Source organism: Poecilia reticulata, chromosome 17 (assembly GCF_904066995.2).
Source record: "Poecilia reticulata chromosome 17, P_reticulata-male-v2, whole genome shotgun sequence".
Lineage (NCBI taxonomy): Eukaryota > Metazoa > Chordata > Actinopteri > Cyprinodontiformes > Poeciliidae > Poecilia > Poecilia reticulata.
Genome location: NC_088846.1, coordinates 23,213,586 through 23,226,097, shown reverse-complemented (window position 1 = coordinate 23,226,097; position 12,512 = coordinate 23,213,586). Strand labels below are relative to the sequence as shown.

The window sequence follows — 12,512 nt, the reverse complement described above, 5'->3', positions numbered from 1 at the left end:
CAATAATCCGACAGAAAATTCTTAAAGAGCCGAGCGCGCTTGTTAAACGGGAGGCCTGCAGCGGAGAGCCGGCACTTGACAGAGGGCTTTGTTTTGAGTGCTTGACTCGGCGGTCAATGCGAGGCGTAGCAGGTGCAGACAGAGTGGCCGAGCAGCCTGATTGGTATGCCGTGTCTTTTTGAAGTAAGAGCAAACCGAGAGTTGTTTTAATTGAGATGCTGAGGAAGGGAGGCAATGCACTAATAAGCAGGTAATTATGCAACTCCCAGCTCCGCTAAAGCAGACTGCGAATCCATTAAGGCCTCTTTGCAAAAAAAAACCTGCTTTTCCTCTTCACTGATTTTTCTTTTTTGTTTTATATTTTTTCTGAAAATCCCTGTACATGAAGCAGCACTGTTGAGTGGGAGTGAGGTTCTCAATGCAAAATTCATAACAATTAACCATCAATCAAATTTAACCTCTCAGGTCACTGGAAGAGCTCCGTTCTCCGTAAAATCTGCCGGCCAGATTAGCACAGTGACAAAATGTGCCTGTACATGTCAGCTAATCCATTTATTTATTCATCCAGCATGCTCCCAGACTGGCTGATTAATCGCTCCCTCAGCGCCGATGGAAGCAGAGAGGAAAAGAGACAGAGGGAGGAGGAAGCGTGCCGCTCTGCTCGCTAGCAGGCGTGTCTGGCATGTCTGTGTACGGCAAGGAGCAGCGGCACATTTGCACAAACACACACCTGACTGAGCATCAAAGAGCAGTTTGCAGCAGCGCATGTAAACAACAATTGGGATGTTCAGAGAGATGTTTGCGAACACCTGCACAAACCCGAAGCAACAGACAGCCGGAAATTTCCACCACCCACACATTCCAGTTCAAAGCAAATCATCATTTTTTTTTTTTTTTTTCTTTTTGAAAGTTTTGCTCTTACCCTGAGTGGCGATGTAGTGATTCGGCCTGTGGTAGCCCTGGAAAAGGAGAGAGGAAGAAGAAAAGTACGCAATGAGAATATGAGTCACTTAACGTGGCTCCTGGTTGTAAAAACACCAGCTGCTGTGAGGTTATTTGCACTAGAAGACATATTGTCTTTGATATACATCGAGTGGAGCTTTAGTGGAGGGTGAACCTTTTTGGCTCTTTTCACAAAAGCAGCATTAAAAAGCAGAGCAAGAAATCCTCATAGCAGCTGTTTTTATTTTTAGTGTATGCAAGAATAAGAACTGCACTCATTCTTTAGATTTGGCCTTCAGCAGCCGAGCTTTCTCTTGATCTTTTAGAACGGTGCTGAGCCAAAGTTCCTCAGGTTCTGGAATATTTTTCTTTGCTTTTTTTTCTCTGCTTTTCCATTCACTTTTGCCATTTACAGATAACAGTTTTGATATTAAAGCCACTTGAAAATTGCAAATGTTGTTTAGGAAATTTTCTAACAACAATTTACAGACATTTGAGGAAAGTAAAACTTTAATTCACTTTGGAGTTGTTCTAATATTTAGACAATCCACATTACGAGATGCACTTGAAGGCAACATAACAGTGTAGCTTTTGGGAAATGTCGTCTGGTTAGAGCGAGTATCAGCAGTGCTGGTGTGTTGTCATTTCATATGCTGGCAGCATTTTGGACTGGCTGAATGCTCCTGCAGCTGGATTTGGATGTTAGCTCATTTTCAGCACCAGCGATATTTACATTCAGGTAAATATTGTTCCAGGTGAACAATTCAGTTACTTGCCGGAAACTGAATGCAACTGTAGTTGAAAAAATGCACATGCGGACGTTTTGTGACAGACTGGACACAAAATGGGGGCATTTTAAGATAGTCTGAAAATGCGGAATTTGGTGCGTCTTGGTTCAGTTAAAAAAAAAGCTTCCGCCGCTGTGACCATGTGCAACATTTCCTGATGTAAACAATAACATGCAACGTGTCTGTACAGGTGTGCAGTTCTTTATTTTGGCAGAACCAAAATGCTTCTTGAAAGATGATCCAAAAAAGGATTCTCTGTCACACTCTACATGCAGCGCACCTCTGGACTAAGCATCAGAAGCGTTGATAATCCCCAAGATACAAACTAACAGCGCTGATCTTCACAATAAGGCCCCCAGTCTAAGGGATTACTTTAATCCCTTCAAGTTTTATTTGTCCAATTCATTGTCTTCTCCTCAGAGATATGAGCCAGGAAACAAAACATTAGGACTTAAAGGCTCTTCCTGCACCCAGCCTCCTTTCGATTGTGCTCCCCTGCACCTCCACCCCCTCCCCTCTCCCAGCCACCCCTGCTGCTTTGCTTATCTCTCTCATATTCAATTTAACGTGGACTGTGATTAACGCTCCTCCAACGACGGGAGAAAGACACAAAGGATATTTTCCTCATTCTGCCTCTCATCCACAGGGCTCCTTCAGCTATTCAGCTCTCCTCCATTTTTAATGACTTCCTTATCTCTGGACTACGGAGGAGATTTGTTTGGGCTTTCATGTGTGTTCGCTTGAGTAAAGCGGAGGCCCAGTACACTGTTGGATTAGACGGGGGAAGACAGAGAGAGAAAGGAGCGGCCTTGACATTCGTTCAGGTGAGAGAAGCTTTCGACGGACACGCCCGAGCCTTTCCGTAAGCCTATTAGCAAAACACAAGTACGTCTTCAGGACATGCAGGTAAACATGCAAAATGTCTCTTTAAATGGCAATAGGATGAGATTTCTTTTCAGGTTTGTGTAAATCATGATGCGAGTCATCTTGGTCTTTCACTGTAAACTTAGGATAATGTTAAGAATCAGAAGTTAAGTGTTCAAAATACGGAACATGAAGTCTTTTTGCCGGACCATAATTTTAATTTTAACATTACTACACATTACTAACATTTTTACTTCTGAGTGCCAATCCTATCACAGGAAGAGACAGAAAATATGCTTGTATGTTTAGTTATGCTTGTATTTCCATCAGCTTGTATTTCCGTCTTCTCTGGTTTCTGAGCTGCAGCTCATCCAAAATGCTGCTGCCAGAGTCCTGACCAACAACACAATCACTTCCCAGTTTGTAAAATACTTCATCTAAAAATCTAAATTTAAATGGTCTTGAGCCTAAGTGCATTTCAGGAATGAACTATCAGGTCAGAGACTACTTCACATTGTGTTTCTACATATGTACTTGGTTTAAGAAGAATCAGGACTGAAAACATTTTTGTGAATCATGCTTATTTCAAACAAACACATTTGAACAATAATTTTTTCCTGTAATTTTTATTTTTTACTGTGATTTCCCTTAACAATGCTTCTTTGAAACCATTAAATTACCTTGAGTTAAATATATAAGCTTGTTTTGCATTTAACTAGTCAAAAAAGTAACATGCTAAAACAGACATGCTAGGCAAAACAAATGGAGAATTTTTTCAGCATTTAAATCAGGAGGAGAGTAATTGTAGATTTGAAAATAATAAGAAGCCAAATCAAATTTTTGTGCTCAAATTTGAAAAAAGACAATTAGTTTTGAAATGACATGGGTTTTGTGAACAGACTGAATCTGTGTTCTTGCCCAACAGTCTGGTGAATATGATTTACTCCTGCTCTGCATCGCTTCTACAAACGATACAATCTGTTCACAGGCCTCGATTGTGTGTACATAACATAACTCTACAGGCAACAGATCATTGCACTGTTTCATTGCCTCCTAAATGTTTATGAAAATACTGCATCAATTGCACAGAAACGAAACACACCCACTCAGCTTACTCGTACATGACTCCAAATAATCAGAAGAATACCAGAGTACAACAACAAACAGTGAGGCAAATGTTCTGCACATAAGAGTTTATTGGCAGAAGAAGCTTCTAGATGGGTTAAAAAGCTTTCTGAAGAGCAAAAACATCATTACCCATCTGTCCATATTTCTACTAAGTACTTTCCCAATGAAGCTGGCATAGCGGTAGAAATCCTTTTCAATCAGGACCCGCTTTAAAATGCGTATATTCTTATTTCGTAATGGGGCGCTCCACTGTGTACGTCTTCTCTGCAGCATAATGGGCCATAAAGCGAATAGCAGGAAAGGTAAATAATTTAGGCCTTCTGCATTTTGCCGTGGCACACCTTGCATTATGAATTTATGTTTGAGGGAGTAACAAGAGATTACAAATTACCGCATTATAGAGGAGACTGGCCGAGAGCGCTCTCTCTCTCTCCTGAGCAGATAACCACTTAGAGACGCGGCCCATTACACATGGAGCGGGAAGCTTCAGTGAGCTGCTGTGATTGGTCACACCCTGCAACTAACACTGCTATTAACAGCAAATCAGGTCGGATCGGGAGAGTCCATATTGTGGGAGTTAAGTGAGTTAGACCTGTTTTTAGTGGAAGCTGTGGCTTGCATCACTTCTTAATGACTTTTACTTACTTACTGACTTTTACTTACTGTCAGGTTTTTTTTTTTACAACTATTGTACACATCATTAGTTACATTTAGTTTATTTGGAAGTGCAATTGAGTTGCTAAATGTCTAAGAATAGATAAAGATAAAAAATGTTTGTTTTTGCTTCTCTGTCACACCATATTTCTGATTTATTATCAAATATTTTTGCTCTAGTTTCTAGAGTAAACATCTTGAAATAAGCCAAAAGTAACATGACTTTTTTATCTTGATTTAGGAGCTTGTTTTAAGTCCTTTATATTGATGAAAAAGTATTAGTTATAAGTGAGATAATCAATGGAACACGACATTTTAACTCGCAATATGGGAAAAATGTCAACATTGATTCAAATATTATATATCTGTGTTTTTTTTCCTCCAACATTTCTGTTTAAGTCTATTTTCTGCTAATTTCCACAAACTTTATTCAATTTACCAAAACAAACAACAAAATGTCGTGTTTTTCCAACCTATATGCAAAAATGAAATCGGAGTGTAAAAAATGTACTTTGTGTCAAATAATAAAATATTAATTATTAAAGACATTTAAACATTTAAACACTAGGGACTGAAAATAAAATTAAAAGTAGAAATCAATGTGTAAAAGCATTTAAAAACTGTGCCTATTTAATTTAATAAACATTGAGACTCTTTTCAATGTTAATTAACATTGAGAGCCAATAAAAAAGAAAGAAATCATGAAAAATTCAGATTCACCCAAAAATACACAACTTGGCCAAATTGTTTCTGCATTTGCATGACCACAAGCCAAGTTTCCATAAAATAAAATAAAATTAAAGTAACACACGACATCCTAGCAGACATCAGGAGTATTTATCCATTTTGCTCTTTGAGTCACCAGAAGTGACGGGATTTGACGACGTATCAAGCAAGGTCATAGTTTCCATAAGAACCTCCTAACCAGTTATGTCTTTCTGATATTCAGTGCAGTGGAAGTCAGTTCATTTGTATTCCTGGTAAACATGTAAAGTAATTATCCATGAGGCCTTTTTGGGCTCCACATGTCAGCTTACAGTTCAAAGCAAAGTCGAAAACCAGAACCTCGGTTTCCCCTCTGGGCTGGTTTGCCTTTTTCTCTCTCCCAGCACTGCAAGCCTCTGATCTCCACTCCTCTGAATGTATCCGATGTACAGAATGATACAGCTGGGCCTCTAAAGTTAAGGCAACGTGCCTGAGTGTGTTTGGGTGTTTGTGTGTGTGATGGACAAGCAGTCAGTGCCGCCCCCACCCCTCAGGGCCCCCTGAGACGGTGGCACCAGCGCCCTCTCTCTCCCCGAGAGGAAGCGCAGTGACCTTTGAGTTGGTGGCGCTGGCTGGTGTGTGTACTTACATCAACGTAATTTGCATTAATGTAATCGGAGCTCTGTTCCCCCTCCGGGGCCTGCAGCCTGACACGGGAGTGATCATCTGGAAGAGAGGCAGAGAGGAAGAAACCAGAGTTGAATTAATCATATTAACGAGGCCAGCGAGAGACGAGACGGGAGGGGACAGCTGGAAATAAAGAATGCAGAGAAAAATTAAAAGGTGGGTTTTGGAGGTATGAAACCAGGGACAGAGATGGACGCCAGCTAATGGAGGACACCCAACAAACTTAGGCTGCGTTCACACTGCAGCCCAAAGTGACCCAAATCAGATTTTTATGCCTTTATACAACTTTTTGTACAATCTGAACAACAGAGATCAGATTTTTACAAATGGGACTCAGACCAGTTGGATATGTCCAAAATCCGACATGTGTCTGATGTTTTCAAACGCGACCCGAGTCTGCATGTCCAGGTTGAAATCATCTGACCTCTACGTCACTGATACTCAACAAACGTCACTATTCTGCATCCTGAAATACGGAAACAGGAAGGAAAATAACAACCACGGCGAAAGATCAGGTAGATTAAGTTGTTAATGTGCTGAACGACAACTTTAAATCAGAAGATATGCTCCACCGTTACCGTTCATGTTTACTTCCTCAAACACTGAGCACGCTCACTACCTGCCACGTTACCGCGTCCTGTACTGCGCATGCAGGACACTTTTAGGCTGATTGCAGTTCACACAGCAGATCACATAAAATCCAAAATATTCTGAAATGTGAACGACCACACTAAGAAACAACAAAAAACAAACACAAAAAATAATTACATTTCACAAATAATCCATATTGAGCATGAAGGCCTGCTGTGTGAATGTAGCCTTATTATTAGCATCTTTTAGGCTACAGACCAGTTCATCCCTTCCTACCCCTAAAGAAATCATTTTATCATATAATTTAAACAACTGCATAAAAGTTTACTTTCAATTGTAGTCAAGTATTCTAGTGAACTGTAGAGATATATTTTTATAGACAAGTTGAAATCCCATCTCAGATCACCGTTTGGCTCAGCTAACTCTGAAACGTTAACGCCTTCTCCACCTATAGGACACATCGTCACAATACAAGATGTATTTCTTTTTTTTTAACATGCTTCTACATCAATAACATCATGCTAGTAAATGTTATTTACTGGAGTTAGATGACCACATTTTGGACAAGAAAAAGGTTTTCAAAGTGAAGAATTTCAAAAGCTTTTCAACTATATCTGTAGAAATCCAAGAACAATCAGACAGACAGTTCAGGAAAACAAATTCTCTTCCAGTAACTGGTGCTTTGTGGGTGGCATCATTTTTGCAGTTTTTTCTAAGCAAAATATTCGTTTTGACCCAATAGACTTCAGTTATTTCTTGAAAAGTTTATTTATTTAAATTGTGAAAAACTGTGAAAGTTGTTCTAGGAGAATGCTTATTTGGTTACTTCCAAGTCTACTGAAACAGGAGGTCATGTTTAATGGAATAAAACTTACTTGTTGAGCACATGTTAAAAAACAAGTTTAATTTGGAGCCTTTATTAGTTATGTCTGTGTGTTTGGGGATGATGATTTATGTGGGATTTTCACTCCCAGTTATACAAGTTTACTTAAAAACTGCATTTAAGCAAAAATAAATAAATAAATAAATAAAATAGTGTTGACATCAGTTCTTTTCAATAAAAGATGAATTTATTTTAAGGTTATTTGCACATCGTTTTCCCTGGAGAGACAGAAATGATAGAGGGAGATAAAGCAATACAAATAAGCTCACGGACATCCAGTTGTTGCACTTATCCACGCGTACAGCTTATGTTAGCATAATGTCAGCAAAATGGGTAAATACTTGTGCATTCAAGCCCATCTGACGGCACAGAAATAGTTTTAGTTTTCCTTCTTTGTTCGATTCAAACCTTTTTACAAGAAACAAAGTCAGATTTCTCTAAATCAAATGCTAATTCCGCAAACTGCTAGCTTGAAATTTAATATAAAGCAACCGGCCCTTTAAGAACATTCAGATATTTGATATGACCCAAAATGAAAATGAGTTTGACGCCCCTGATCTAAAGCTTTAAATATAAGTAAATCATCTTCCAAACTGTGTTCCCCAATCAGTCTGGATTCACATTTTTCCACCACAGGGAACAGATATTAGGAATAATTTGGGAGCAGTTCTGCATTCCCTTCACAAAACAAGCCAAAGCTACTTATTATGTCACATCCCATCCTGCTCAGCCTATTCGTCATAACTGAAAAGACACAACGGGATGAATATAAAAGCAGAATGAAAAGGTCAGAGCTGCTCTCGTTGGATGGTAATAAAAACTCTGTTTGAGCAGCTTAGACCCATCCAGTCACGAGCTTAGCCAATAAATTAGACAGATGAATGTTGGGGGGGTTCATGAGGAGTGTCGAGGTGCTTTATACACACATGCAATGATATTCCCATATCGGTTCTTCATGCGGTTCTCATCCTTCTTGGCGGAGTCCCATGGTGCCGACTGTCCTTCAAAAAAGCTCTGAAAAGAAAAAAAAAAGAAAGAAAGGGAGATGAGACGTGGTGTCATGTGAAACCGCTCTACTCACCACAAAAACAATACATTTTACCTAGTATTTTTGTCTGAATTAATGCAAAAAGCTGAGGAAATAAGACAAAATTAACTTACAAGTGACTTTTCAGCCCAATATAGGAGCTTGTTTAAAGCCAATAGATCCCTAATATAGATGAAATAATAGTTATAAATGAATAATTTGTTTGTTTATTTAAGAATCCCCATTAGTCCATTATTAGGGATTATTCTTCCTGGGGTCTAAATCAGACATTACTGCAGGAATCCTTTACAAACATTCCTAAAAAGACAAATGTATTAAGACACAAGCAAGATTAAATTAAACACAAAATTCAAATCAACGCCTTCAATTTACAAAATTATGAAAAAAAAAAAAAACCTAACCACACAAACTATTTCAACTGTAACAGAACTTAAAATAAGTTATAATATGTGTGACGGCCCTGGGCCTTGTAGGCTGGTCTTGTTGTCCCTCTTTGTGCTCCTCCCATTTGCAGGTGTGCCTGATCGGGTGATTGGAGTGCAGGATACTTGAAGCTGGCTGTCTCCGTCTTTCAGCGGCGCTGGGTGGCTCGTAGCTGGTCGTTGGTCACTGGTCGTTGGTGGTTTGTCGCCTGTGGCTTGACGCCTGTGGCCCTCAGCGTCCATTCTGCAGAGGCAATGGTAGTTGCCAGGCTCCAGCTCCCCGTCTTTTGCACTTTTGAGTTTCTTTTGTTTTGATAGTTGTTTTTTGTTAATAAACATTTACTTTATTCCACTTTAACCATGGTATGGTTTCATGTTTTTTGTTACGACCCTGAGCCAGTCGTAACAAATGGGGGCTCGTCCAAAGCAAGAATTCCTACAGTTTGTAAACTTGATGGTTTGAATGCGTGATGTTTTGTCATTCATCTTTTTTCGTGTTTGTAGGAGTGATTACTGACGTCACCATTTTGGGTTGGACACGGTCTTGTGACATGTTTTTTTTTTTTTTTTTTCGGCCGGCTTGTTTTGGGCAGCTGTGGCGTATTTGGTAGGTTGGTCCAATATGCAGGTGAGTGAAATGTTTTTTGAGCTTGTGCATCAGTGTTGGTTCTATTTTAGTGACTGTGTCTCCTGCTAGGCTAAGAGGTGCTGTCGCTTTAGACTTCACCTGTTTATTTTGATAGTGTCGTGGGGGTTTGCGGTTAGCGTTCACTGTGCGAGCAGTGATCTCAGGGCAGTCCGTAAGATTAATTTCTTACTGGTTTGGTGCTTAATAAACCCGCCGCCGATCCACGTGAAGAGCCAGGAATCAGTTTATCAGGTGAGTCGTGACAGGCAGGTAAAGTATAGTGGGGACATGGTTACTTTGGACCCATTGTGCACTTGTTTCAATTTGTTTTCACTTCACGCTGTAGTTGGCGCTTAGCTGGCGTTTTTTCTTTCTGTGATGTGATTAATTTTCGTCCTGAAAATGGAGTTTGACCTGGAAAGTTTTGTAGCTGATCCCTCTTTGGAGAAGTTTAATAGTACTACTAAAAACGATCTCATAGCCATTGCTGCTCATTTTAACATGCCTGTGGTTAAACAAGAGAAAAAGGGGGTTATTAAAGGACGTTTATACGCCGCATTGGTTGAGCAAGAGGTTTTGCCACCTCCCGCACCAAACACACAGGGTGAAGTTGGGCCGTTTTACCCTGAAGTGCGTAAAATGGAATTGGAATTGGAGATGCGTCGTTTGGAGCTGCAACATCAAGTTGAAATGCGCAAACTGGAATTGGAGGCAGTTGCGAAACGCGACTCAGCGCGCGGTTCTGCTGATCAGGACAGTGGTCTGGCAGGGGCCCAGTTTGACATTAATAAATGCATTCGTTTGATTCCACCGTTTTCAGAGTCGGATGTGGACAAGTATTTTGTCTTGTTTGAGCGTGTGGCTAAGACACTCAAGTGGCCTAAGGATGTTTGGCCGTTGCTTTTGCAGTGCGTATTTACGGGTAAAGCACAGGAAGCCTATGCCTCGATGTCACCTGGTGACAGTTTAAATTATGATAAAGTGAAGAGTGCAGTGGAAAAGGCTTACGAACTTGTACCCGAGGCATATAGACAAAAATTTCGCCGCTTTAAAAAATCCGACAATCAGAGTTACACGGAATTTGGGCGTGTAAAAACCGCTTTGTTTGATCGGTGGTGCGCTGCACAGGAGGTAAAAAACTTTGATCAGCTCCGCGATCTACTTTTGCTGGAGGAGTTTAAAAACGGGTTGCCGGAAAACATAGCAACTTACATCAATGAGCAGAAAGCTAAGACCGTGTCTGAAGCTGCAGTGTTGGCAGACGAATACGTTCTGACGCATAAGGATTTTTCAGATCAGGTTGGTTTCAGACAATCTTTTGGGCGAAGCGAGTACCGCATTGATCGGGTTGATGTCGCTGAGCTAAATGAGGCCAGACGATTTAAAAGTCCGGTTGTTCGGGATGATCGGGTTTGTCATTATTGTCACAAACGCGGACACATTAAGGCGGATTGTTATCAGCTTAAAGCTGAAATGCAAAGGTTTGAGACTGCTCCTAAAGGTGTTGGTTTGGCTGCACCGGTGCAGAATCATCTAAAGGACGCGAAGAACGTTCAGCGTTCTGAAGTAGGCGTCTCCTATCTGCCGTTTATTCGTGATGGGTATGTGTCACTGCCAAACGGCACGGAGAAGGTTCCAGTTAAGATCCTTAGGGATACTGGCGCGTTTGACTCTTTCATTAGAGCTGATGTTTTGCCGTTCTCGGTTGAATCTGAGACAGGTGCCTGTGTTCCGATGCGAGGAATGGGATTAAACGTCTTGTTTGTTCCACTACATAAAGTATATCTCGACTGTGAACTATTTACGGGTGACGCACAGTTGGCTGTGCGCCCTGCTTTGCCGATTGACGGAGTCTCTGTGATTTTAGGTAACGGTTTAGCTGGGACACATTTGTGGGCGGAGACTGTGCAGTTGGATGGACTAGTTAAGTCGGAGCCGATTAAACGAGTCATTTCTCAGACTGACGAGAATAACAGGGAATTCCAGGATGTTTTTACCGCATGCGCAGTTACTCGAGCCATGACGCGTGCTCAGAGCGGGAAAGAGGAAAAATGTGTGAAAAAAATGACTCTTCCATTGTCCAGTTTTCCCATGTCTCTGTCTCGCAGCGAGTTCGTGGCGGAGCAGCAAGCTGATGCTTCTCTCAAGAATCTCTTCGATCAGGTGCGCCCGCTGAGTGAAATCACGGATGGTGCATGTGGCTACTTCCTGCAGGACTCGTTGTTGGTGAGGAAATGGTTACCCCATGCTGACATTGTGGGTGAGCCAGTATTTCAAATAGTGGTTCCCACTAAACTCCGCTCCGCAGTGTGCAAAGTTGCTCATGACGAGTCGGGCCATTCTGGAGTACGTAAAACGTATGACCGGGTGCTCAGACATTTTTTCTGGCCGCGTATTAAAAAGGACGTATCGTCTTACATTAAGATGTGTCATGTCTGTCAGCTCATTGCTAAACCCAATCAGACTTTGAAACCGTTCCCATTACGCCCAATTGTTGCCGCATCTGAGCCGTTTGAGCACTTAATAATTGATTGCGTTGGCCCGTTACCTCGCTCAAAGGCTGGGTCATTATATCTGCTCACTGTGATATGTCAAACTACACGTTATCCAGCAGCCTATCCATTACGGTCAATAACTGCTAGGTCAGTTGTACGTGCGCTCACTCAGTTTTTTTCGGTGTTTGGCATCCCTAAAGTCATACAATCTGACCAAGGAACGAATTTTTCATCACATTTGTTCAGTCAGGTTTTGAAGCAGTTACGGATCCGACACAGTAAAGCAACAGCGTATCATCCAGAGAGTCAGGGGGCGTTAGAGCGCTTCCACCAGTCTCTGAAGTCTCTCCTGCGAGCTTACTGTACAGAACTGGCGGGCGACTGGGAGGAAGGTTTGCCGTGGCTGATGCTGGCCGCCAGGGAGGTAACCCAGGAAAGCACCGGGTTTAGCCCAAACGAACTGGTTTTTGCGCACAACGTTAAGGGTCCGTTGGCTGTGGTAGCGCACGGGCTTAAAGAATCCGTTCCACCGACAAACTTGTTGGATTATGTAAATGGTTTCAGAAGACGCTTGTATCTGGCGCGGGATCTTGCTAAAGAGAGGCTGACTGAAGCGCAGAGGAAAATGAAAAGTCTGTTTGATCGCCGTGCTGAGGTTCGCTCATTTCTGCCTGGTG

At 41.4% G+C, this 12,512-nt stretch overlaps 1 protein-coding gene across 7 annotated transcripts in view; it reads right to left on the bottom strand.

Annotated features, from left to right (window-relative positions):
- Positions 1 to 12,512, bottom strand: part of LOC103479737 (protein tyrosine phosphatase receptor type M) — a 205,657-nt gene that overhangs the window by 29,663 nt on the left and 163,482 nt on the right. For all 7 annotated transcript variants that reach the window (XM_008434350.3, XM_008434348.3, XM_008434351.3 and 4 more), the window contains 3 exons: positions 8,169 to 8,256; positions 5,731 to 5,807; positions 923 to 959 (listed from right to left, as the gene is read on the bottom strand). In XM_008434350.3, coding sequence (XP_008432572.1) covers positions 923 to 959; positions 5,731 to 5,807; positions 8,169 to 8,256 — 202 coding nt within the window. The remainder of the gene's footprint in view (positions 1 to 922; positions 960 to 5,730; positions 5,808 to 8,168; positions 8,257 to 12,512) is intronic.